The 27,544-nt window shown below is 40.6% G+C and overlaps 1 protein-coding gene across 1 annotated transcript in view; it reads left to right on the top strand.

The window, feature by feature from the left end:
- The window catches only part of LOC138636601 (inactive N-acetylated-alpha-linked acidic dipeptidase-like protein 2), a 183,392-nt gene extending 158,723 nt beyond the window's left edge, over positions 1 to 24,669 (top strand). Inside the window, exons 4-7 of the mRNA XM_069724668.1 lie at positions 19,179 to 19,355; positions 21,160 to 21,337; positions 23,473 to 23,634; positions 24,588 to 24,669. Coding sequence (XP_069580769.1) covers positions 19,187 to 19,355; positions 21,160 to 21,337; positions 23,473 to 23,634; positions 24,588 to 24,669 — 591 coding nt within the window. The 5' untranslated portion in view covers positions 19,179 to 19,186. The remainder of the gene's footprint in view (positions 1 to 19,178; positions 19,356 to 21,159; positions 21,338 to 23,472; positions 23,635 to 24,587) is intronic.
- The last annotated feature ends 2,875 nt before the right edge of the window (positions 24,670 to 27,544 follow it).

Below are 27,544 nucleotides of genomic sequence, written 5' to 3'. Positions count from 1 at the left end.
GTTATCTAAGTTATGAAGACAAACTCTACATGACCAAAACTACAATATATCAGCTGAACATACAATCAAACATGAACTTCCATGACCTTTCTGTAAACGTCAGCAAACACATCACAGCTCGTGAACTGGAGGCTGATTTCCAATGTTGTCATTAATACGAGGGTGCCGTTCATACGGACTCTTCTCATGTAAATGGTGAATACAACACCATCTGAACGCAGCAACATTCAGAGTTTATGATCAGACACGTTAAAAAGAGCACAACCTTACTTTGTCTAGTACGACATATTGTTCTTCTGTTGATCATCGGAGACATATTTGTTGTTTCATCATGGAGCTCTGTTGCTGAACACCTAATAATGACATTTTGAATACAACTAACTTAGAATAATCTTTGGAAATGACTTTTTAAATCACCGTATGTGGCCCCGGGGGACCTCTTACACAGTCTCCCCCAATGTAAAAACATTTTTACACCATGAACAGGTTGGACTTCTTTATAAAATGAGATTAACAAATTGTATTTGGTTGCACTAACTCTTCATTTGAAGTTAAATATTTTAATGCATGTATCAGCTGCACAGTTTCTTTCTTTGAATTCATGTCTGGTTCATGATACAGACGGCTCTGGGTCACATTCACCAACAGACATCTCAGCAGATGGTACTCCAACGAATAAAATCCTTCTAAATGATGATTATTACTGATTCTTGGCATCCTATGATGTCGTGCTTGAAACAAAAATGTTTTGCAACACATTTCATTCCTGACTTTTCCTTCTCTAATGATTCACACGCACCAAAAGAAGCTGAGAGACTTTTATTTGTCAGTGATTAAAGCGTGATTTACTTTTTTTCCTGACCACTGAAGTCCAGAGTGGATGGGAAATCTCAGCCCCAACTAACTGATAGGCTTGATGTGTAATTAATGGTCTGACACGGGCTAATGACGCTAACTGCGCTAGCATACGGGCGCCCCATGGGGATCCGCACTCGGCGCTCTAATTTAGATAAATGACGCCCCAGGTTACGCCGGGCTATTTGCATTTCATTTGATGGAGGCCGTGGGAGAAGCAGGGATTAAACCGGGGGATGGATGGGAGAGATCCAACAGGCAAGGTGTGTGGTGGTGAAGGGATGATGATATGGGGGTGTTTACTCCTGTTAATATGTGTGTGTGTGTGTGTGTGTGTGTGTGTGTGTGTGTGTGTGTGTGTGTGTGTGTGTGTGTGTGTGTGTGTGTGTGTGTGTGTGTGTGTGTGTGTGTGTGTGTGTGTGTGTGTGTGTGTGTGTGTGTGTGTGTGTGTGTGTGGATCTCCCGTTGGCCATGCATGATGCTGTTGTCAGGTAAAAAGATTGGAAGCAAAGGGACCTGATGGCAGAATCACATAGTAAAAAAACGACAGGACGTGTGTGTGTGTGTGTGTGTGTGTGTGTGTGTGTGTGTGTGTGTGTGTGTGTGTGTGTGTGTGTGTGTGTGTGTGTGTGTGTGTGTGTGTGTGTGTGTGTGTGTGTGTGTGTGTGTTTTTTGTATGTGTGCCATTGTAGAAGCACACAGATTTGTAATTACTGTATATTAGCCCTTGGGAGTCGTGTCATCGTCAGCGTGTCTCAGAAGGACGGACGATGTGCTCTGCACGGATTGCATTATTGTAAAACACGAGAGACTCACCTGTCAAAGAAGTCCGCCATGTTGGAACCTGCTCATACAACAGACTGCTTCAAGTCACTTCTAACATGCATTTTGAAAGTATTTTTATAAAATATGAATAACAAATCTGTTTTTATTATATTTGTCCCTGCTTTGTGGCAATATAAAGCTTAATTCTAATATACATAATTCGAAACAACTCAGTGTCCCCAGTACTTTGGCAACATTCAGGATGTAGCATAATAATTAAAAAAAAACATCTTTTCCACATTACATCTTCCCAGTATGTGACATGTTAACATCTGGTAATTCACACAAACACACTTCTGATCATTTTTAATCGACACATTAACAAAAGTCCAAGATGTATTATGTATTCTCTATACCATACGCTTGTAAGTGTGACTTCATTCAAGCAAATGAAGAAAGGGAAACTAATCTGACTTGTACATAATTGCTGCTACTAAATCCGTGTCACAGTGGGCTGTGCAGGTGCTGTCAAAATTCCTGTTGAGTTTAAGACAACATAAGATACTGTAGGATTTGTTTTCGATGTGATATCATTTTCTTTTGAAGCAAAGTGAGGTGTTTATTAAACGATAATTACAACCCCGTTTTCCAAAAAGTTGGGACGCTGTGTAAAATGAAATAAAAACATAATAATGCAATCATTTGCCAATCATGTAAATCCACATCTAATTGTAAACAGACTGAAGACAACGTATCAAATGTTGAAACCGAGACATTTTATTGTTTTATGAAAAATATGATTATTTTGAATTTGATGGCAGCAACACGTCTCAGACAGAGGCATGTTCACTACTGTCCTTTTAACAACACTCTGTAAATGTTTGGGAACTGAGGAGACCAGTTTCTGGAGTTTTGAAAATGAAATGTGGTCCCATTCTTGCCTGATGTAGGATTTCAGCTGCTCAACAGTTTAGGGTCTCCCATGTTGGACTCTTCTGCTACAGACCAATGCTGTTGGAATTTTTAAAAAGTAAGTGCTCTGTGGAGGCTTCACTTTCATCACGTGCGCGCACACACACACACACACACACACACACACACACACACACACACACACACACACACACACACACACACACACACACACACACACACACACACACACACGTGTCCCAAGGATGAAATACTGTTAATGTTGGCCATCAGAGCTGTGAAACCTGTCTCTGACTAGTATATACCACACACTGTTTTGGGATGTGAAAGGCCTTCAGAATGATTCCTCCCGGACACTATTTCGTGTTTCACCTGAAGCCGTGAAATGCAGTTAAATGCAGTGCTGCCCACATCGGCTTTTTCTGCTGAAACGGAAGTGACATCCAGTGACTTTTGCCGTTGGGAAGTTATTCTGAAAACACACAGCTGTGTCAGATTTCACTGCATGTTACAGCTCGATGAAGGTGAAAGGCCTTTCAAGCTCAGCTCTCCTGGAGGATTTTATAAATGACGGCCAACATGAAATTTCACTCGTCTGCAGTCGGTTGTTATTGTGAGACAGACATAACATCGGACTGGTGACTACAACAGAGCATCAGTTTACTTGCAGCCTTCTGTCTGAATGAGCCGTCAAACACGCTTCGAAGCATGTTGTGTATGATGCAAATTTGTATATGCACTTCAAACATGTCAATGAGGGAGTAAGTATATGGAATTGTATTTTTTCCACTGGAGGGTGCTTTAAACACAAATAACTTCTGTCTGAGCATTTGTGCATTTGCATGTATGCGTAGCCAGTAAAATAGCAAATAAATGCAGGCAGCGCATTTCAATTTCCAACGAGAAAATTGTCAACAGACATCCTTGAAATGTTTTAGAAATCCTACGTAGACGACAGAAGAAGCCAGGGAGGCATTTTAGGTGGACTACAACCCCGTTCCCAAAGAAGTTGGGACGCTGTGTAAAATGTAAATATAAACAAAATGCATTAAATTGATCATCTCATAAATCCACATTTAATTGTAAATAGGCCAAATACAATATATCAAGTGTTGTAACGGAGAAATGATATTGTTTTATGAAAGATACGTGCTTGTTTTAAATTTGATATCATCAACACTTTGGTGTTGATTTTGATCAAGCGAAAAAACGTGGACTACTTCCTGTTGAAGGTTAAAGCTTCCTCCTGCTCAGTGAACCATTCACACCCTGGACTCCTGTCTGCCCTGTCTGCGGGACAGATCATCACCCCTGTGTCTGTTCAGAAAGATCATCCTCAGTTCCTCGGTTTTGGTCTGACTGGTTTTGTTTCACTACTGCACTGTTTCCCACAGAGGTCATATATGCAGAAAGTTGGTCACATTTAGAAGTTTGGACTTTGTAGTGTCAGCTGAAACCAACGTTAAGGCCTGCTGAGATCTGCGTCTCAGACCCTTTTCATTCTAACCAGCACTTGTGCTGCCATCGTCACGTTTACATCAACCGCCCGTCAGTGGCAGTAAAAGTTTCTTATTTAAAAGCATCTTGAAATAGCAGACTACGATGTACATGTATATGTATATATATATATATATAGATATATATATTTATGTCGGGATTTCATTAGATTGATGAGGAATCTCAGTCTGGTTACAGTCATCCTTTTTTTTTTTCTTCTTTTCAATAACAAAACAAACGAATGCTTTATATCGCTCTGATACAAACAGAAACAAAGGTGGAAATAATTATAATCATAAATTTACTCTGCACAGAATAACAGTAATATAAATTTAAAAAAAGCTGTAACGATGTTGGTCATATTGTAAATTCAGTGTTCTTGATCCTGTCTATTGTGTCACCCATTTATATCTGCCTGTTCCGTTTCCCCAAATCCACCCACCACAGACCAGGAACACCTGACCTTCAGCCATAATGGACTGCATAACCTGTTGACTTGTGGGTAATGCAGTTTTTAATGGACTGGCTCGAACTTGCAGAACCATGAATGTAGCGAGAATGAGAGCAGGGGCAGGAAGGGAGAGAGGAAAAAAAGAGAGAAAAGTGGTATCGACGGGAAGAAATAGAGAAACAGCACCTAGATAAGACTGTTTGGCTGTTATTGTTTCCGTGTCTAACATCCTGAGACACGGCCTGTGGTATTCAGGAGATTTAATGCGGAGGCGAGAGGGAGAGATCCATAAAGCCTCTGCTCTCCCTCGACACCCCAGGGGAAGCCATCTTTAATTCATGAGCACTATAAAAATAAAGGTTTTCCTCTGATGGCCCTGCAGCCTGTAACAAACTCTCACAGCTACATGGCAGCATGCAGTGGTTCTGGATGGACACATGAGACCCAGGTTACATTTTATGCAGAAATGAACAATCTACCTTTGGCTGTGCTGCTAAATGGATTCCAATAACCTGTGTGTTGATTGGTTCTCTCTGCAGACACCAGACAGACACATGACAATAGTTGGTGTGTGTGTGTGGGGGGGGGGGGTGTACTGTCGGGTTCTGCTCTCACTCGCTCATAATTTACACACACACCAAAAAAAGTTTTGGTATTTTTGCATTGCTACTCAGAGCTTATCTACCTTATTTGTATGCTCACAATCTGTTCCTCCATTGCAGTTAGTTTATTGAAGGGATTTTCTCGTTGACATTAAGACAAAATCATTTTTAATTGTTATTTTTTTATATGGAGTGTAAAAAATAAAAAGTGATGTAAGAGTTTTTGAAGGAGCACCTCTAAAATAGTATAAAAAGTATGCACACGTGAATATTCAACATTTACTTACTTGATTTAGTACTCAGGGTGTAAATGCAACAACTTAGACTATATAAAGATGAAATAAATGTAACTTTGTTCAATACACATCTAAGTTTAGATTTCCTAACATAGATTTTTTTTTTTTTTTTTTTTTCAAAATTATAACCTGTTTTGTCCAAAGGTTTTTTTTTCTTCCAGTATACTCACATGGACATAGAAAAACAGCACCGAGTAAAGTGGAGCCCGTCTGATGAGGGATGTTTCCTGAGGCCAAATATATGCAGTTTTTAGAGACTTGAACATTTTGGAAGTAGTTTGATACATATTTGTGGTGTAACAACAGCCTTGTGTATCTACATCCAGTTAGACGGGTGAAAACTGCAGTATGAAAAGCCTCAGTTCATATTTCTTCGGTCAGCGGAGGTGAGGTGAGCTGTCCAACATCTCATATCGGCTTTCATGTATTTGGCTTCTTTAACTTCTCTCTCGTATCCCATCTACAACACAACATATTGAAATGTCCATCAAAATACAGATGTTATTGTTGATTATTCATTTCTAGATTTTACATAAAAGTCATTAAGGTGTCACAATGGATTTTGCAGAAACATTTGTAGACATCCTTTGTTCTGATTCTTTTCTTTGACACTTATGATGTGCAGCATCATAAATTGAGTGAGGTGCACATTTAAACACATGTGGCACAGCTGGAGTAATTTAATGTAATTTCTTTTGTGTAATGTTTTGATGGCAGTGCCGATCTGCTCCTTCAGCCGTTACAAACTGACAACACAGTGCCACAATGGTTTAAAGGGCATGAGAGCAGCTGATTTGATTGGCCCTTATAGAAGTCACCAATAGGCAGATAAAAATAGGGCCCCCAGTCATTTCTAAAGCATATGTCATGCTAAACACTAATACATTTATGTCATAGTGACATTTAAGATGTATTAATTGTTTAAAGATACCAACACTTTTTGTATTATTTCAAATGAAGTATCTGTCTGATCGCATTGTATCAGACAGAAACCCTCCATTTTTTTTAAAGGTCTTGATTGTTAAACATGTGCTGAAAAGTTCTCTCCTCAGATTGTATCATGATGCAGCTCACAGTTTTGGGGCTTTAGAGAGCTCTAAGTTCATCTACAAATAAACAGAGAGCGAGGGAGCTTGTCCGGAGTGACATGTTTGACAACAGCAGCTGTGGGAGAGTAAAACCGTGTAAACCAACGGTGTTGGAAAATGACAGTCAAGGACAGAGAAGTTTGTTAGCAGTTGTGTTGAAGAGCAACGGACTTCACCATGTGTATGATGGTTTCAGAGGCCTCAATGTTTATCTGCAGTGTGCAGAGCAAACTAGCGAGGGTTTGCTCATGGAGTGAGTGGGCGGGGCTACACTGAAGTGCTCCTAAATTATGCACTGATGGTGAACTAACTGAAAAAGTTTGGTCTCACACCTGTCTGAGTTTCTCACGATGCAGCGACTGACTCGAGAGCTCCTCTGCAGTTCTCTAACTAGCATCTACCTGTGAGGCATTTAGGGAACATCAGTAAATTGTATCATCTACAGATTTTTTGCAAATGAGGCATTCAGGGGACATCTGTAAATTGTGGCTAAAAAATATATTGCGGTTTACATTCTGCCCCTCTAAATTACACCTCTCTAAAACTTCTCGAGAGTCCCTGCACACACGTCCTTCACATCAAGGTTATTCTCAACCGTTTCATTTCAGTTCTTATCATAAGCGTTCATTATTCAGGTCATCCATACTGACTGAGATGTTATGATCATGAGTTGTGGTTTAATATCGGAAATGACCAAATTTAAATGGAGCATCCCTATTGCACATATTGTGTATAATAAATCACCAGTGAAAATATACAAGGGACCAGTAAAACTCTGACTTACTGGCCAAGTGAGGAAAAAGTTTGAATGTTATGTGTGTGTTTGTGTGTGTGCTAATTCACTGCACAACAAAATGCCCCCAGTGTGTAAAGACATCAACTGTAGCAGGTCAGTATAAAGATTTATGACAGAAATGCTCATCAATTCAAATGTCAACCATTCAAAGACCTTTACGGTTTTATTTAAATCAGATTTATTTATAAATCACATTTAAAAACCACAAAATGCTGAACAGCGTCAAACAGAAATGAATCAATAAGATACAATAATAGGCAATGAAACTAACTTAAAGGAATCAAAAACAATATGAGGCCAAAAGAACATACAAGGATATACATGTCCAGTAAATAATGCTTAAGAAAATATGGAATTAAGCATCACATCGGTTTATGCAGCAATTCAATTTACATTGACAATTTACATGCGTTTTGGAGAGTTGGAGAAAGTTTTAGTTGGAAATGGTCCAGAGTTCAAATACAACATTACAAATTAGTTGCAAATCAAATTCATAGAGTTTGTGGTCAGAATACAAAAATCAAATTATAGCAAAATGAACCTACTTAATTTACTTTAACACGATATTGCCTTGAGTCTGAGTCCAGAGTACATTTACGTGTAAAATGTAAATAAAAAACATATTTAATTGGAAAAAAAAGACCAAAGACAACATATCAAATGTTCAAACCAATAACTTTTTATTGTTTTATAAAGAAATATATGCTCACGTGTTTAAAATAATTCAAGGCAGGGGCAACAAAAGACTGAAAAGGTTGTGTAATGCTTAAAAAAACAAAACAGGTGCACTTCCAAAATACAATTTTTAAGGGCCAACAACTCATCCAGTTGGCATCGAGGTTATTGTAAAATCTGCATGTGTTTTATTCATGGTTGTGAAAATATACAATGAATGGCAACTTTGATGTTTTTTTAATGTATAATTTATGTGGAATTCTGAATAATTTGTGGTCTTTGGGAGCGCCTCTCTTTGCCCGCCTGGTGCGTCTACGTGGCAGCGAGACAGGCATGATGTGATTGACAGCATGCTTCGTGCTCCGTAACCACGGCAGCTGACAAGGTCGTGTAAAATGAAATGATTGGTGAAGAAGAGTTTGGGGAGGCGTTCTCCCTCTTCGCCTCTCTGGCCTGATCACACTAAGTGAATTGGACCGGCTCACCAGCATGTTGGTGTCGTAGTGATTTATGAATGAGAGGTGGATCGTGGTGAAACGCAACAGATACAGCAGATGACCTGCCAATCTATCTGCAGCTGAAACACAACTTTGTTCCTCAAGCCTGCATTTGTCGCGCTCTATAATCTTACATAGACGCATGTGTGTTTGTGTGTGTGACCAAGTTTGACATCAGACCGAGGATTTGACGGGCGAATTAGTCCCAGCATATCAATGCTGTTGTTGCTCACCTTCTCAAAGTACCAGGGCTGTTGATGACTGTGAAGAGCCGTGAAGGTCGGACACAGTAACTGTTGCATCAGGTTTCCCCTTTGCTATGCAGCATTTGTTCTTTGGTTTGATTGCAAGAGTGATTGTTATAAAAAAAAAGAAAAAAAAGAAGGCTACTTTGAAATGCAATTGCGTGTAATAGAGGCAGTTAGGATTCATTGAATGAACTGCATAATTGATTTTTGTTTTTTTACTCACTCTTGCTGGTCATTACGTTCTTTATTCTTGGCATATATTCCCAGAAAAGAAAGAAAGATAGAAGATAGAATTGAAGCACGATGCAAGATATCCACCATTTCTGTTACACCACGGTCAATTATCACATGGAAACTCCTGTATGTTTGCAAGTACTCCCAGGAGGTGGTGATGGATAGGATGTATAAGAAGGGCCAGAGGAGGTTGAGGTTCTTCTGTGTGGTAGATGCCTGATCTTCTGCTGTTGTGTCTGCCGGGGCAACAGAATCACAGAGACAGAATCACAGGACACCAACGGATTTAACAAAAACATCAGAGAGGCCGGCTGAATCATCATAGTGCTGATACAGATGAACAGAACTGAACACTAATGTTAACATAATATGGTTAACTATTTGTTTCCCCATAAGCACTGGTGAATCCACCAATGAAATGTCTTGGCTTTCAACTGTTGCAGTGTTATTATTGATTGTTAGGACCCACTCAGATCAGAAACCTTTATGGACGCATGCCTTTCTCTATTTTACTGCTGTTGTTTCTTTTGTTTGTTTGAAGAAACAACACCCAGTGTTGCTCCTCAATTTATTTTCTGTATTGTTTTACTTCTTGTTTATATCTGGTTAATTTTTTGTTACTATGTTTGTGTAATAATGTTGCTGTATTCAAATCTGGTTTTATCCAACTGCATTTATAGTCTCTGCAGTTTACTCATTCATGTATATTCATAGTTTTTGGATGTTTGTTCTAATTGTTATCATTTTCTAAAATACTCAATGAAATATGAATCATAAGGTCCTGGGGGCAGAGAGGTGGATGTATGGTAGGTAGGTAGGTATATACTTTATATATATATACTTTAAATATGCTTTATACTTTATTTTTATTTAAAAAAAAAAGAAATTTAAAAATTCCCCTCGGGGATTAATAAAGTATGTAAAGGAGGTATGAAGAACCCCTCCCACTACATAATACATACATACTACATGTAGTGCACACATGTTTACATATGATAACATGACAACACTTCTATTAATGCATCAATCCTGTACTTTTTTGTATAGCGTGGTTATTTGCGAAATGTAATACAGGAGGGGATAAAGAGATTGCTCCTGCTGCGCCCACACAAACAGAACATGACATGTGGAGGAGGAAGCTCTGACCTTAATGATGAGGTGTTACAAACCTCGTCACGTGATCTAAAGTAAAGTAGAGCAACACACATGTTCGTGAGCGCTGGTCTGTGTCTCAACATACCGATCCACCCTCGTCGGTTACAGATTGTTAGTTGAAAATGTAACTAATGTAACTATTTTAAAAACTGTTCACAGTTTTTTCCATTTGTTTCGGCTATACTTACATGTCTTTTCATCTCATCTGAAGACTTGACCAACAGCACATTGATTTCATTGATAGGTGAGAGGTGGTTCAAACTCAGACAAGTGAACAAATCAAAAACAATACACAACATTCCTGTTATTGCAAAGATGAACTTGACTGCTTTTCATGGGATGTGTGTGGGCACGTTGACATGTTGCAGAAGCCTGTTGCCATGGCGCCACAGTTCAGCTGGTCCACAGTGAAAGTTCCCTCCAGAAGGTCACAGTAGAACTTGGTGTTAACAGTCTGACTCTGGGGGACGAAGAAAACCCACCTGGTGTCTCCTGACCTGACCATCCTTCTTCGGTCTCGGATGGTGAAGCTCCACCCCTCTTGAAACGTAAACGTCACTCAGAACACCTCGCCCGGCTCATCGCTTTGATCGCCGTAGACTTTCTGAAGCATTTTAGGGGTATCTGTTGAGTTTGACACTTGTAACATTTGATGTGCACCCTCTGGACACGTCCACGGAGAAATCACAGACGCACACAGACCACCACAGAAACTTGTATGACTCAGAGGCCGAGTTGATCAAGTGACCAAACTTAAGCCCATTTTCCACTGCTGGTACCGGCTCGGTTCAACACTACTCCATCAGACCTGCCGATAGATGGCGCCGTGCTAGTGGCAGCTTGTTACAGCAGCTCCCCCGAGTGTGTTTTGTTTTAAGTATTTTTCTTTCTTCTCTCTTCTCTTCGGAGTTGTTGTTTTTTTCTTTCACATGTGTTAAGTTAAGTTAAGTGACGGTCAGACAATGGACCGTAACTTTTCCACTTTTCTGGTGGCTCTTCTTCTACTTTTTTCCCTCTTCGTAATGGAGAGCTACGCACAGTGGATTGGGGCCTTTGTTTACTCTCGTGATCAGCTGATTGCGCTGAGTAGGCCTCTACTGCTGCTGCCCGGAGCGAGGCCTGAAATCCCAGACGAACATCGGAGAAGACGGCGGGGTTGCAGAGCTGGAGCTAAACTGAAGGCGAAGAGGAGGAAATATAAACCATCGGTACCGGAGATCTTAATGGGGAACGTGAGGTCGTTGGCCAACAAGACGGATGAGCTCGGTGCTGGTAAAGACCCAGAGAGAGTACCGGGAGTGCAGCATCATGTGTTTCACCGAGACATGGCTGCACTCACATCTCCCGGACCACAGCGCGGCCGTACCCGGCTTCAGGACCGTTCGGGGGGACAGAGACGTTGTTCAGAGCGGCAAGAAGAAAGGTGGAGGGATTGCAGTCTATGTGAACGAGAGGTGGTGCAATCCCGACCACGTGTGTGTGAAGGAACGTTTCTGTAGCCCGGACATTGAACTGCTAGCCGTGGGGATGCGTCCGTATTATTTACCGAGGGAGTTCACGTCCACCATTGTTATCGCTGTGTACGTTCCTCCATCAGCTGACGTAGAGGCAGCAGTGGACACCATCTACTCCACTGTGTCCAAACTACAGACTAAGCATCCCGGTGCATTTTTGGCAGTTACTGGAGACTTTAACCAGTCTGGATAAAGTACTGCCAACTGTTCACCAGTATGTGAACTGCCCCACCCGGAACAATAAAACTCTGGACCTACTGTATGCTAATGTCATGGATGCATACAGTACTACTGCCCTTCCCCCCCTTGGTAGATCAGACCACAACCTGGTCCTGCTGACTCCCAGGTATGTTCCCCTGGTGCAGAGGCAGCCTGTGTCCACCAGGACTGTGAGGAGGTGGACACAGGAGGCTAAAGAAGCCCTGCAGGACTGCTTTGAGTCCACGTACTGGGATGTGCTGTTTGGACCACATGGGGAGGACATCAACAGCAGGACAGACTGTATCACAGATTACATCAAATTCTGTGAACACACCACCGTACCATCCCGGACTGTAAAATGCTTCCCCAACAACAAGCCGTGGATCACCAGTGACCTGAAAGTTCTTCTTAATCAGAAGAAAGCAGCCTTCAGGTCTGGGGACAGGGAGGAGCTCAGGAGAGTGCAGCGCCACCTGAAGGAGAAGCTCAGGGAGTGCAAGGACTCCTACAGGAGGAAGCTGGAGGCAAAACTCCAACAGAACAACATGAGGGAGGTGTGAACCGGTATGAAGGAGATTACTGGGTTCAAGGGGAGAGAGAGACAACCAGGGGGAACCTGGAGAGGAACAATCAGGGGGAACCTGGAGAGGAACAACCAGGGGGAACCTGGAGAGGAACAACCAGGGGGAACCTGGAGAGGAACAACCAGGGGGAACCTGGAGAGGAAGAATCAGGGGGAACCTGGAGAGGAACAACCAGGGGGGACCTGGAGAGGAACAACCAGGGGGAACCTGGAGAGGAACAATCAGGGGGAACCTGGAGAGGAACAATCAGGGGGAACCTGGAGAGGTCAAATGAACTAAACTGTTTCTTCAACAGGTTTAGTTCACCATCCTCATCTGTCTCCTCCACACCTCACACCTCCCAAACACCTCTGCTGCCTTCAGGAAACTTCGATCCTTCAATGTGTGCAGCGAGATGTTGGAGATGTTCTACCATCTGTTGTGGCCAGTGAACTGTACTTCGCTGTGGTCTGCTGGGGGGGAGAGGTGGGGGGGAGCAGCATTGGAGCCGGAGACACCAACAGACTTAACAAACTGGTGAAGAAGGCCGGCTCCATCATCGGCTACAAACTGGACAGTCTGGAAAAGGAGGTGGAGAGGAGGACGCTGAACAAACTATTATCCATATTGGATCATCCTGACCACCCTCTCCACCACCTGCTGCAGGGACAGAGGAGGACGTTCTCCAAAAGACTCCTCCAGCTCCGCTGTCACAAGGACAGATACAGGAGATCATTCCAGATACAGGAGATCATTCCAGATACAGGAGATCATTCCAGATACAGGAGATCATTCCTGATACAGGAGATCATCCCTGATCCAGGAGATCATTCCTGATACAGAAGATCATTCCAGATACAGGAGATCATTCCAGATACAGGAGATCATTCCAGATACAGGAGATCATTCCAGATACAGGAGATCATTCCAAATACAGGAGATCATTCCAGATACAGAAGATCATTCCTGATACAGGAGATGGTTCCTGATACAGGAGATCATTACTGATACAGGAGATCATTCCTGATACAGGAGATCATTCCAGATACAGGAGATCATTCCAGATACATGAGATCATTCCTGCCCACTGTAATAAGACTGTACAATAACTCACCTCTGGCAAAATCCATCACAGTACAATGACACTGTTGACTGTGTTTCTTGTTTGTTTAAATATAAAACTATATATATACTGTACTGTATATACTGTGCATTTTTATATTTACATTTTTTGACTGTTATTTTATTGCTTTCCTGTATCTATAAATGCTGCTGTAGTGGAAAAAATGTCCCCTTGGGGATTAATAAAGTAACTACCTACCTACCTACTCACTTACTTTGGTTTTCTATCAAGCAAAAGTTTATGGATTGCACCTGATTCCTGGAACTATTTTTGATTTCACCTTCATTGAGCTTCTAGGTGAGCCAATACCACAACGTGACGTGAGAACAGCTATCTGATTGGTTTCGAGGGACTCATCACGCAGCACGTCCTGCACAAACAGGCTGTTGTTAACTAGCCAAGCGACTACAGAGGACGTCATTTTTTTAATTCACTGAACTTGATTAATGGCAACCTGCAAGACTGCAGCCCCTGAAGTGGGTTCTGGCTGCCAATGAAAGAATTCAGCAAGTGTGGTGATGACAGAACAGGATCGTTTCATGCAGCTCTGGTATCGTAACAACGCCACATTGAGGTGATACCATGTTCTGGGGAAAACCAAATCCAGACAAGTACCTGGTACCAAAAACGAGTAAAGACTAGTGGAGTCGGTACCGGCAGTGGAAAGGGTTTTCGAATTATACCTCATGAAGGGCACAGCTTCCTCCTCCAACAAGAGCACAGTTAGTTTGTCATTGCCCTCTGAAAGACCTCTCTGCCACCTTAATATTTAAAGTTAAGTTTTGGCAAAGGGAATACTTGTGGTTTTAGACACAAGCCACGTCAGGCTTCACACTAGCTCTACCTGTCTTCCAGTTGTTGTGTTTCAAAGAAACTCTGTACCCAACAAATGCTTTTGAGATGCAGCAGCTGCTTCAGCACAGTCCTCCGAGATGATTGGACTCACACCTCAGGTTAAAACCAGGGCTGAAACGATGTTTCCCTGTGAAATGGAGCTGGGAGCAAAGAGCAACATTTTTGTTTTTATCCCGAAAAACCACGAAGAGCCTGAAAAATTCTGTAATCCATCAAGGCAAAATGACGGGCTCAAGTCCCCCCTAACCACATGATTTATTGAGAAAGAACTTTGGAGTCTGTTGATGTTTTGGTCACAGACGGCAGACAGCGTCTAACTTGAAATGACGAGAAGGCAGTGGAGCAGCAGCCGGACAAAGACCAGCAAATACTTCAGTTTGAAACTGCACAAACTTCCAGTGAGAAACTGCGTTGATGCGCCATTATAAGAAATCGAATTAAGTTACTAAACACACTTTTAACCAACATATCGTCTCACCATAGAACCACTAATATCGTCCAACTGTGATTGTTTTAAAAACCACGGACAAAAGATTGCAGAGAAATATGTGAAAATATCAGCATATTCATCACATTACATTACAACTGCCTGTTAAGAGGTTGTGTTTGTTGTGATCAGGTTCTGACACCCGAGTCGGTGGAACAGAAGTCTTTGTTGGTGTGTTTGAAACAGTTTACATGCTGCTCACGTTTAGCTTTTAAAGTGAAAAACAACCTGGTTCTCCTAACCAAGAAGAATTTCTACTGATAAAAACAAGGTGTTATTATTTAGGTATTGAAAGTTGTGTTCTTTGTACTTTTCTTATTGTCAATGAAAAGGAAGAGAACAAAACCAACATTGTATTTTCTGTTTATTTTTCAGTACTTTTCAGCTTTTCTGTCCATGTCATTCAGACTCAAGCCCATCTGATTTCAAATTGAGTTTATGAAAGTAATTTGATTTTTAAGAGCTTTTGCACCACAATTAAAGACGTCAGCCAATTACATGATGCACATCAGGTGTAGTTTCAGCTGTGGATAATATTTCTTCAGACACTGCACTTCGAGCTCACATGCAGAGGGATTCGTAGACTTCCCACACAGCTTACGTGGAGCAGACAGAGCCACTGTGTTGGCTCACCTGTATCATCAGGTCTGAACTCCAAATATTCCCAAACAACGCACCTCTCTCTGATTGGCTGCCTGCTGTCCGTATCATGACCACAGACTGCATGCAAGTGGGCGGAGCTTCCGAGTCTGACAGGTGAAGACTGTGAAATTGTTAAACATGCAATACCACCGAGGGCCACTAGGGGTTAGCTTTAATAAGCATCCGGCCCAATAGACTCCCAATCAATTTCTCTCATCAAATACGTAGTCCTTTTTTTTCCCACAGGTAATTATGATACCATTCACTACAGTCTCTCTTTCTAACTTATTTCCTGATGGTCCATCTGAAAAAGTCACAGAAATCTGTAAATATAAATTATTTTCAGTCATCCATGTGGTTCCTCTTGAGCATTTACAGGAGCAAGATGGTAGATGTGAGGTGAGGTGAGGTAAAAAAAAATAATAATAATAACCACTTCAGTATGTACTTCTGTTCATGGAGGAGCGTTGTGTGATATTTATTCAAGTATCAATTTGTGTTAATAGAATCAATTCATTGTTTGGGTCTTTCATTAAGATTCTTTAAAAAAACAGAAATGTCTGAACTTATTTGTGGCTTTTTTGCACAAACACAAGGATTCAGGAGAGCAGAAGGAAATGTGCCTCACTTTACGACTGACTGTTCTGTCTGTGGATGTGCCCTGATAGATCAGAGGGAACACAGAAGACTTGTTAAGTTAAATTAGGTGTGTAAAGAAGAAAAATCCAGGTGAGGATGTAATAAGCAGGGTTGGACTCTGCAGCGGTGAGAGGTATCAGGTGAAGCCCGCTGCAGCATGCAAGTTGCAGCAGCAGGTCAGCAGTTAAATGAACTTTTGCTCCATTTTACCAAGAGAAGCCTTCATCTGCATTGAGCCAAAAGTAATGAAAGTGTGGTGAAGCATTGAAGATTGATGCCAAGTAACTCCCAGAGCTCTTTCCTCTGCTTTTTACCCTCTCATTCATCTACAAACACTCTGCATCTCCTCTCCTGCCTCCCTTCGCTTTGTGTCACTGCCACTGACTCAGTCTCTGTCTTCTCCTCTCTCCAGGACTCTTCCTCTAATTGTCACCGTCTGTAACACACAAACACACACACACACACTCCTTTCTATCTCCGTCTCTTCTTGAATCGGTTTTCTAACGCAAAAAATTGATGCTCTGTCTAAACAGGGACAATCAGTCAGACATCTGCGACCACTTCAGAGCAGAAGTGTAAATCACCCATTCAACCAACAATGGTCACGTCCTGGTGTCGTTCTGTGGGTGTGGCTACGTGTGCAGCAGTAACAACCTGAAATACAAACAGTGAAATGATGGACAAACAACGTAAACACAAAGGATGACATGTTTTTTTTATATGACATGAATATAAAAGTGGTATGCTCTATTTCCCAGTTGTTCCTCACTTATTATCTAATGAACGCTGTCATAAGTGGTCACGTCTACTGGGCATCGTGCATGGCAGCTCTGTCAGTGTTGGTGTGTGAATGAGGGAATTGGAGGTAAATTGTAAAATACTTTGAGAGCACTTGTGTGAAAAGGTGGAATATAAGTGTAGACATTTACAATGGTCACTTAATAGCGGCTTAAAACAATTACAATTGCCATTCAAGAACACAAATTATTTGATTTGCTCTGCTCTTCTTTTAATTCATAAGAAACTGACTGTCGCTGCATCACAGTGGTGTTAACAGGGATGAGAGGAGCTGCTGTGATTGGCTGTGACACTCCTTCTAATTATCTACTCCTCCTACTTCGTCACTGCGCCCTTCGTTTGTGTTGACAAAATTACCAAACACGTCTGCCACGCTCACGTCAAAGACGCACCATGAGCTCTGATGGAAATAAGGTCGGAAAGATCAGAATACATGGAAGGTGTTATTTCTATGGACAGAAGCTGTGGATATCTGCTGAGATGTTTTGGTGTACATCAGTTATCACATCACATTATTTCTCCCTTTTTCTTGAGACCAGTAATCATTTCAATAAACACCTGACATAAAGTTTTCACAGATTAATGGCCCTTGTTTTTATTTCCTTTTTTTTTTTTTCCCCCAAAGCTGTTATTGATTGAGCAGTTCATTAGTTTATTTGTTCACTGTAACAACGAAGGGTGTAAAAAACATGATTAAACTTGATGACACTCGCCAGGAGCCTTGATCTACACACATACACACACTCTCACACAACACAACACACACTCGCACAGCACATTCACACAACACACACAGTTGTGCGTGTCCTATCAGTCATGGAGAGCTCTATTACACTGTAGGAGCCGGGCTGACCTCAGAGTTGGTTTTACAGGGCAAAACACAACCGACACACACACAAACATAAATGTGTGTAACTGCTTTGCAGCACCCTGCAGCGCTTATATTCTTCATTATCATCTCCTGAGAGGTTCTGCTCAGTCATTTAGCCCAAGTAGCTTTTAACCACATGGACCAGGTTTCCTTCAGCACTAATGCGGCTTCACCTTCAGTCCAATGAGATGACAGAGGTATTATTATCCTTCAATAATAAAGTTATGAAACAGTCAAAAGACAGAGAAACAACGTTGGTTTGAAATTAAATGGTCTCCCGTGTTAAAGTTGTGCATTTGTTGAACCATTTAATTACCCAGACTACAGGATCTACTGTATACTACACTGCCTTCATCACTGTGACCACGAGAGGCTGATTTCATTTGAATGTACAGTTCAGCCCAAAATTATTCATAATTTAAATAAAACATTTTAAAGTCTGTAAATGACTACACATTTGACAAGTGACAAAACATTGGAAGACATTTTGCTGGAGATGTTAATAATAAATTAGAACTATTTTCTTATTTCATATATTTCATACACATTTTACTAAAGTGTCAAACATTCTCCGCGTTCTCATCGACTCTAAACTGAGAGCAGCTCCTGCAGTAGTTTTCTAGTCCATCAAAATTGATAAAACCAAAGAGCTGAGTGAGGACAGTGTGGCTGCTTTACATTGTGGACGTGAGATTTTTCATAGAAATGTAAAAAACAAAACAAAACTCAAAAAATAGTTACATTTTTCATGTATATCTCGAGCACAACGTCTTCACATCCTGTATCACTGGTTCTGTCGTTTCCAGCCGGAAGTGAAGTCTTGGTCAAACTCAATCGAAATGACAACGTGACATGGATATGAATGATTTTGGGCTGAACTGTAAATACACAGTCCATAAAACATTTTGAGGAATTTGCTTTCTCTCGCTTTTCTGCTGGAGGTCATTTAACGGTAAAATGTAGCTGTGGGTCATACTAAGACGAACCATGGCATCGGGTTTAGTTGGAGACCGATCTGAAGCTGATAGTAGGTGAGCCCGACCCGAGCATGAGCCCCAGTGTTACTGGCAGCACATCGAGCCATTACACTGTTTACAGAGGGATCCCTTCAGTGATCACAATCAGGTAGCAAATATATAAATGTCTATTTTAATAATAGAATATCAACTTCCTAACAGGTTCTGTATCTGTACTGAATTGTGTATCAGGGACAAGAGACAATGTTTGGGATTTAAAGTTTGGCCTTGAGGTCACTGTGTGTGCAGTTTAATGTTTTCTCCCTCCAACCTGTTTATGATCCCAGGAATGTTTGAGGTTTGGAAATTTTCTTGGGACTGCTGTGTGTTACATATATAACTTAAATGAGTGTAAATTTGATGCTTGTATTTTCCAGGTGACATCATGGCGTATAGGAAGGTGTACGATGCCCAGGGCGGCCCACTGGTCGGTGAGGTTCTGCACTGCTCTGGAGGTCTGGACCTCGACTGGGACCTGGACAAGGAGGAGCTCCAGGAACCGGGACCGAGCATGGAACGCATGCAGATGCAGCACATCGACTGCCAGAGATCAGGTAGGACTTCCTGGAACCTCTTTCATCTGGTATTTTTCTATAAGCCTTATACTAGAGAAGATATCACAATATTCATGACATCCTGTCAACACTGGAGCCGCAGTGAACGCCAGAGCCCTCGTCGATTCGTCCAGCAGTCAAGCACAGTTTATTTACAGTGGATACTCAGTCATTTTAAGTCCTGTGTGTATAATTGCAATACAACAATATTTGTCGAACATATTGTACATGAAGATGCATATTGTAGTGTACCATCTCATACAGCTGATCTCACAAAGCACCACGATGTTTTTGTGTTTGCTTTGTTTGCTCCAGCTCATATTAAATGTAAATGAATGCTGTCTGATTGATGTCACATCAGTTAACATGATGAGTTTGTGAATTATTTATTCAACATTTTTGCACATTAATGAGAATACACACATTTCAAAACTGTCAAGAGCTGCAGAAGGCATTGGTAAAAATGTCAAATGTAATTTATATTCCCTGATTTTGTTTTACAATATTTGTGGCTGTGATGCATTTTTACGTAATAAGGATAAATTTGTACAAAAATGGTACACTTAATTATCATGCTACAGTATTGATCCTGTAAATTGAGATATTAGATATCATATAAGATATACACAGGACACAGTGTATGTGATGACAGGTTTTTTTTTAAATTGCAATGTGTTACATATCATATTACCAGATACCTTTCAATACACAGACCTATTGTTTACACAATTAACTTGAACAATATTTATCATGAAGTGTTTTTTTTTTTATCTGATTTAACATTTTTGAAATATTTAAGAGAATGTGATTGAGTTGCTGGTGGGATTTATTGAGCAGATTGTTCTCAGTAAACTTTAAACTTCAGTTTTAAGTAAATTCTTTAGGATCTTAGAATATATTCTGGACAGAAATGAGTCAGAAACACGTGATTTGATATGGATTGTGCGGTGAAAAGTATGTTGTTGAAGTGAGAATCTTACCAGAAGCTGCTAAAAGGAGAAACTTCATGAGAACCCTGAATCTCATCTCAGCTTTGAATGAGTCTGTTTTAAATGTTTCACTGGGACTTTTCTATCCTCACAAATGTTTTGTGAAGTGGGTGAGCTGATCGTTTTAAAACTCAAAATCAAGCACTAAGTATTCAGTCTGTTTCTCTGTTCCAGTTTGTTTTCTCCATCACACTTCACCATCTGTCTCGGCTAGAAAAAAAAGATTAGTACATTTTGTTTTAACTCCTCATGATGATGTGTGTTGTGGCCTTATTATAGCTGGTTTTATTTAACAGCATTGTGAGCTCACCATAACAAGTATTCTGATAATCATCCGATTTAAAAGAGAAAAAGTTGTACCAGTGCTGCACTGACCAGCGTGTTTGCATCATGTTAACATTTATTGCACTAAATACAGTTGAGGCTGAAATATAATTTTGGACTCTTTAGAGGAATAAACCAAAATGTAGACGCCTTTTAAAAATGAACTGATGATGGAGTTAGATGAGAACACAAAAGTTGAGAGATCACTAAAGTACAACTGATCCTGTAATTTTTTAACAAAATTCCATTGTAATTTATAAAACAGCTGTTTAGACATTTTAGTGAAAACCACCAGAAGGCAGCATCACGCTGACATTAAGTCAAAAAGTTTTAGTGAGTTTCTGGACAAACAATTGAGAAAGAATTGGATATGGTAAACATCAAGTATCTGTCAATGTCTTGCAGAGCATTATGCTTACTCCACACATTTCACAGATTTTACAAAAACATTTTAACACTTTCTATAAATGTATCACGGCTATGACTTCCAGGGTGTTCGGATCCCGGCCCCGACCCCGACCCCGAGCTGATGGAGCCCATCCAGCCGTCTGTCTCAGTTTCACCACACGGGCGATTCGAGCGACTCCAAGAAGATCCAAACTACATATCTCACTTCACCAGGGCTCCCGGACACAAAGGCCAAAGACGACTCCAGTGTTTCCCACTCAGGTAATTCAAGGGCCGCGTATAGTGGTAACGTCCTCACTACAAGTCATATCTACAATATATACGCCTTCTAGAGATCTATGAAAACAACAGCCACAATCATAGATGTCAACAACATGAACTGTTTTCTGGATGAACAATTTTAGGACATTTAAAGCTGGTGTTGCTGGGCTGGAATTTTTTTCATACATACAACAATTTCATGATGTTCTTACATCACTGCGTTGCTTCATATTCTGACAAAATGACATAACAAGCGGAGTGACTGAACACAGAATGAATGAGGAAGGAGATTCCTTTCGACATATTCAAGATGTCCCTGTTTACAACTGAAGTTTAATTTCTTTACTGCCAAAAGCTCTACATTGGTTTATAAGTGAGATAATGGGATAAAATAATCACAAATAAAACCAGTGTATTGGAGTATCATCCAGCTGTACATGGAGATGGAAGAAGTTCTGGCAGCAGAAACACATGAGGCTCTGATATCCAGTGTTTCCTTCCAGAACATGTCCATTGGGTCATCCATATCACTAAAACCCCCATTGTTTTCACCTTGTTTGCCTTCGTAGCTATAAAATCATCCACATCATCATCTGTGACGATCACCGATTGTTTGGGAGTGGAACTGAAAGGAAAATAAACGGCTCTCATCTGTGGTCCTCACGCTTTAACTGGTGTGCCAACGTAAAAACACTTCAACTAACCCAGCAGCCGTTTTACATGCTGAGGTACAGCATGAGGCGATGGGGGGGGCATCGGTACCATGTGGATAAACCACCAACTGTCCAACTACTCCTTCACAGAGACCGTCTCATTATTTGGACTCCTTGTAGTTTCCAGATAAAGTGACTTTATGTTGACAACGAGAGCCTCAGCTCTGCATTTAGTTCATCTTTAGACTCAACTGGCTTTTCTTTAAATTGAAATAAACCCACTCAATGCTTTAATCACACCCTCCATCCAGTTCTGACAGATGTCTCAGAAACAGAACATTTTATAGTTTTTCTTTAAAACCTTCTCTGGCCTGACAATGTTTTAATAATGACCAAGCTCCATCATCCTATAAACTACCTCATCACAACGGAGGGTTGACTTTCAGGAGGCAGGCTGACCCACGGTTCAGTTTGAAAAAGAAGAATGAGAGGCCCGGTTTGAGACCAGGTTTAGTGTTAGTTCCAGTGAAACCAGGAGGCAGACACAAGCTCTACTTTTAAGATCAGGCTTACAGCCTTTCTTTTTGATAAACCTTATAGTTAGAGCAGCCTCAGGTGACCTGAAACCATCTCTTAGCTCTGCTGCCACAGGCTGAGGCTCCTCTCCTCCCTTTCACTCGCCGTGTGTTTAACTGCCATCATTGCATCTCATTAACTTCCTTCTATTTCATGCTTTTCTGCAGGTTCTCTATCTCTGCCTTTGGAGTTGCATTTTTCCACTCTGGGGCTACTGGTGTTTATTGTTTGTTGTCTCTATGCTGTTCCTTTCTCTCTCCACTCTCCGCTCACCCTGACTACTTCAGGCAGATGCTTCACTGCTAATTTTTGTTCTTTCAGAGGTTTCTTCCTTTTAAAAGGGACTTTTTCCTTCCAACTGTCAGGGACTTCAAATTAAATACCTTGTTTCCTGCTTGTATTGTTTCTTACTGTGTGCATGATGCATGATGGAACATGTATATTTGATTATGGTTTGGCCACTTACCATTTACCGCTTTTCACCAATTAGAACCACTATAGATATGAATAATCCTCTCAACCCTGTTATAAACTCAGGTGGAAGTAGAACTGACTTGAAGTCGTGTCTCCCCACATCACCTAACCCGACATTAGTGCTTCAGCACTTCTGCATTTTTTTAATCAGGAGGTCCCAGATAGGATCTGTGGCTCACTGCAGTAGCTTCTATGCTTGTATCACAATGTGAAACCTACACATGAAAATATTTTTTTCTTAAACGAACTTGGTCTCTTGAGCAAGATTTCGTTCTTGTTTTTGGTGAATAATAATGATGAATTCCTCTTAGCTCAAGATCCATTCTACCGGTCTTCAGAGCTCATCTTGAACACAAAGGTGTTGATACTCTGAGGAAATGTCAGTGAGTGGGCATTACATCTCTTTATTCATTGGCTTTTTTTTCTACATAGATACTTCCTGGCAGGGGTGGGGCTGTTTGTCCTGGGCATCCTGATTGGCTGGTTCACACACACATCTAGCGTCAAACCACCTCCTCCTCCGCCCGACAGCTCCGACCTGCTGGAGGAGCTGCTGAGAGGAATTACAGCTGACAAGATAGATGCCCTTCAGAGGTAAGATGCCAACTGGTGCTAATAACAAAACCCCTATTTCACTGGAAGAATTGCACTTGTAATGAATCCAAAGAGGGAACAAAGACACTTTTTTAAACACAAGATTTAAAACCACAGATTATAATTAGTTATGCAAAGTAATACAGCTTATATTTGTATTGTTTCTGTGTTAATGTGTGGTTCATTGGAAAGTGTGTGCTAAGTAGCTGTTTTACAAATCTCATAACCACAAAGCTGTTCATCTTTTCTTTGAGATTTAAGTAATTGCTATGTTGTTGTTTTCTTCACAATGACTTTAGACCCTTTCTGATGACACCAGGTTGACTCACAGTTGTGTTTCATTAGTTTATGGAAATACAGTAAAGTAAGTAGTGACAATGGCATTTGTTCAGACTCTTATTCTCACATTTCCCTAAAAAAATGACTCTCTTGTCTCTGAAAAGTGAAGGTGGAAGTAGCATGACTACTCTGGAAGGAGAAGGTCAGGTGGGATAAATGAAGAAACAAGGTGTGTGACCTTGACGTCAGATACTTCTGTAGCATCCTGTCTCCTAGCAACAGTCAACATGGCTTCATTGTAACTTCATTCTTTTCCTAACCATGACCATGTACTTAGACAACTTTGAGCCACAATCTGTCTCCACCTGATCCCTGAGTTTTTATCTTAGTTGAATTTCATCACCATGAGGAGAAACAGATATCATAGGAACTCTCACAACAAGAGATAAAGACTCTCCACTGCAAATTTTATGTTTTTAACACGGACACGAACCTCCGTCAACCCGAACGTTGTTTTCTCCAAGTCAGAGGATCATGGGATGCCTGAGTGTCTGTGTCTGGGCGAGATAACTGGCTTTGCCACTGAACTGAGACAATCATGTCACCATGGTTTTCCTCTCTGAGTTTTTCATGCTTTTTTTTATAATTTATTTTTCTCTCATTTATATTTCAAGTTGCCAGAAACACTCCCACCCAACCATCCATAACCACCACAGCTACCCACACTCACATCATCTCAACCATCTGCGTGGGTGATGGAGTATTTGTGTCTCTAACTGGATGACAAACACATTTATGAAATTAAATTAAATGGTAATTTTCCCCTTCTGGTACCACTAAGTTAATTAATATATAATGTATTATCATTTAATCTGTGACCTCTGTCATTAACTGGAACACAATCAATGTGTACAACCCCCTGTTTTCTTTCACACTTGAACTACTGCTGCCTGGAGTTGGTCTGTACTGTACAATGAGACACTGTTTTCCTTTGTAAATAGATCGATTTAGTTCATTATTAGAGGTGAGATCCAGTAGAAACATCCAGGTTTGGGGATGTGAGAACATGTTTGGGTTTTGGTCATTGGACTGTATGAACTCTCATAAAATAGTGTTGCCTTTATGCAATTAATCAGAAGAAACACAACATTTTCAGTCAGAATAAAAATATATCTGATGATTACGTGTATAGTGGCTGAATGAAGCAACTATTAACTATCAGCCAGAAGGTAAAAAGAAAAAAGCACTTTGATTTGTATTATTATTAATTCAATTACATGTTTTTTTATATAGTGCCAACTTTACATTGTAGAGAAGCACCCTACAATTCCAACATGAGCAAAAACTGAACCAAAACACTCCCCTTTAACAGGAAAACCCCGTCACAGTAGGAAGACATTTTTTTTGAACAGGAATAAAACCTCAGACAGAACCAGGTTCAGAGCAGCTATCTGCCTCGACCCCCCGCTGGTCCGTAATCAGTTCTTGGTGCCGGTGACTGCAGACAAGAAACATGCAGCTGTAGAGCCCAAAAAAAACGACACGAGGGAGGAGAAGAGTACAGTAAACACAACTACGGCACAAATATGGCATGAAGATAATGAGATGCAATGGGGTCATATAAATGCATAGAGGGTGAAACAGAGAAGAGGACAGGAGCTGAGTGCATCAGCCAAGACCAAAAGAAATACCCTCAGTAAAACTTAGCAACAAAAAAGTCTGACTGAGGCTGAAAAGTTCATCAAATTAGTGTTTGCATCAATAAATCGGTGGAGATTATCAGTCCTCCTGGTCCGGATCAGTCCAAGTTGTCTGAGTTTTAACTCGTCCTTCCTACTAAATGAGCGGGGAGGCCTTAATCCGGAAATCCCATGTTTTGACTGGAAGTGGGCAGGAAGTAAGGGGAAGTTATTCACTAACGCCTGAGATTGATATGGGTTGATCAGAAATTATTATTTATTAAAAAAGTATTTACAGAACAGCCAGAACTGAGCTTCACAGCACAGTTTTTAATTACAAGAGAACTATTTATAGAATCATTTTTTTTTCTCATAAAAGTTGCTGTATTTATTGTTATTGTTCAGCTACAGAAAGACAAAATGTCAGGCTCGTAATATAATTTAAAAATAAAAATAAAAAACGTATCTGGATAAATTAGCTGAAGATATTTTATACAAACCTGATTGAAATGAGTCGATGACAGAAATGTATTAGGAGAGTCGTGAGTTGTTGATGATTCCTGTGGACAATGATAGTGTGTGCATGTGTGTGTCTCGAGCTGCAGCAGTGTGTAAACAAGAAGGCAGGGCTCTGTGTGTATCTGGCCCAGACGTGAGACCCAGAGACAGTCGTTACCAATGAGGGTTTTCATCATCATGGATACTGATACATTTATTCAGATGATACATGTCAAAAGTACATTATTATTATTATTATTATTATTATTATTATTAATGAAACTTGGTGGGAAGGTGTTGCACGCACCAAGAAATAACCCATTAGATTTTGGCTCAGATCTAAATCATTGGCACAGGTCCAGAAGATAATAAAAAGTTCAAGAGGAAATTCTCGAGATACAATCTAAATTTACTTTCACTGGTGTACCTCTGGGACACTCGTTCAATCTGAATACAGCAAACAGTCACTACAGAATCACGTTCATAGAGCAGAGCAGAACCTGTTTATTGTAACATCAGCACAGTTCTAATAGTTTAGTTGTAAGACTTTTAGCTGAAACAAATCTGTGCATATGGAAATACACACATTACAGGCAACTAATGATGCACTTAATCACACTGAAATGTAAGTTGCCCGTTTTTCTTCTTTAGTTGTTTAATAGCGTCCATGTGGCAAATCAGCTCCACTAACTATTTATCTTACTTCACCAGCCTCTAATATTAAAATAAAAGATGTCAACAGAAACACATATTCATTTTCATTTTTAATTTTCTAGAAGTGGTTTTGATTTTGGACAGAACCTGTCTGCTGCCTGGATGGATTTAGCAGTAAAACGGACATAATCCCAATAACCCAAATTAGTTCTTTAAAGTTCACTTTCCAAACAGTTTTTACATGTAGATTCAAAACATATTCAGGGAAAATCTTTACATTATTGAAAGCCAATAAAAGTACTGCTGTTTTCAGCAACAACAAAAAAAAGAAAAGAAAAACTTGGGACTTCAAACTGATGGTATTTATGGATCCTCCAGGTTTGCAACCATTCACAATAAAAAATAGTAACAATGATAATGGTATATTATATTACATATGGTATATATTAATTCTGATTGCATTGAGGCTGGGAGACGTTCTGCAACAGTAAGATAAGGGCAGACAAAGTGAAGAGACATGAAAGGAGATGGACATGAGGGGACACCGAGGAGTTGACTGAAGGAGGAGCTTATTTAAACAGCTTTATTTGACTAGACAGGAGAAACATGTCTGTTTGGTTTGATTCTCCCACATGGACTGATATAAGGGAGAAAAACCTCCAACAGAGGGAAAGAAAAACTCCCTCTTAACAGGAAGAAACCTCTGACAGAACCAGGATCAGAGGTGGGCGGAGCATCTGTTAATAGAACCAGGATCAGAGGTGGGCGGAGCATCTGTTAACAGAACCAGGATCAGAGGT

The sequence above is a fragment of the Brachyistius frenatus genome, unplaced genomic scaffold (assembly GCF_029030835.1).
Source record: "Brachyistius frenatus isolate BFR_SWC_R1_liver_20210118 unplaced genomic scaffold, ASM2903083v1 Contig_390, whole genome shotgun sequence".
In the NCBI taxonomy this organism is placed as follows: domain Eukaryota; kingdom Metazoa; phylum Chordata; class Actinopteri; family Embiotocidae; genus Brachyistius; species Brachyistius frenatus.
This window is presented reverse-complemented; position numbering and strand designations above follow the sequence as displayed.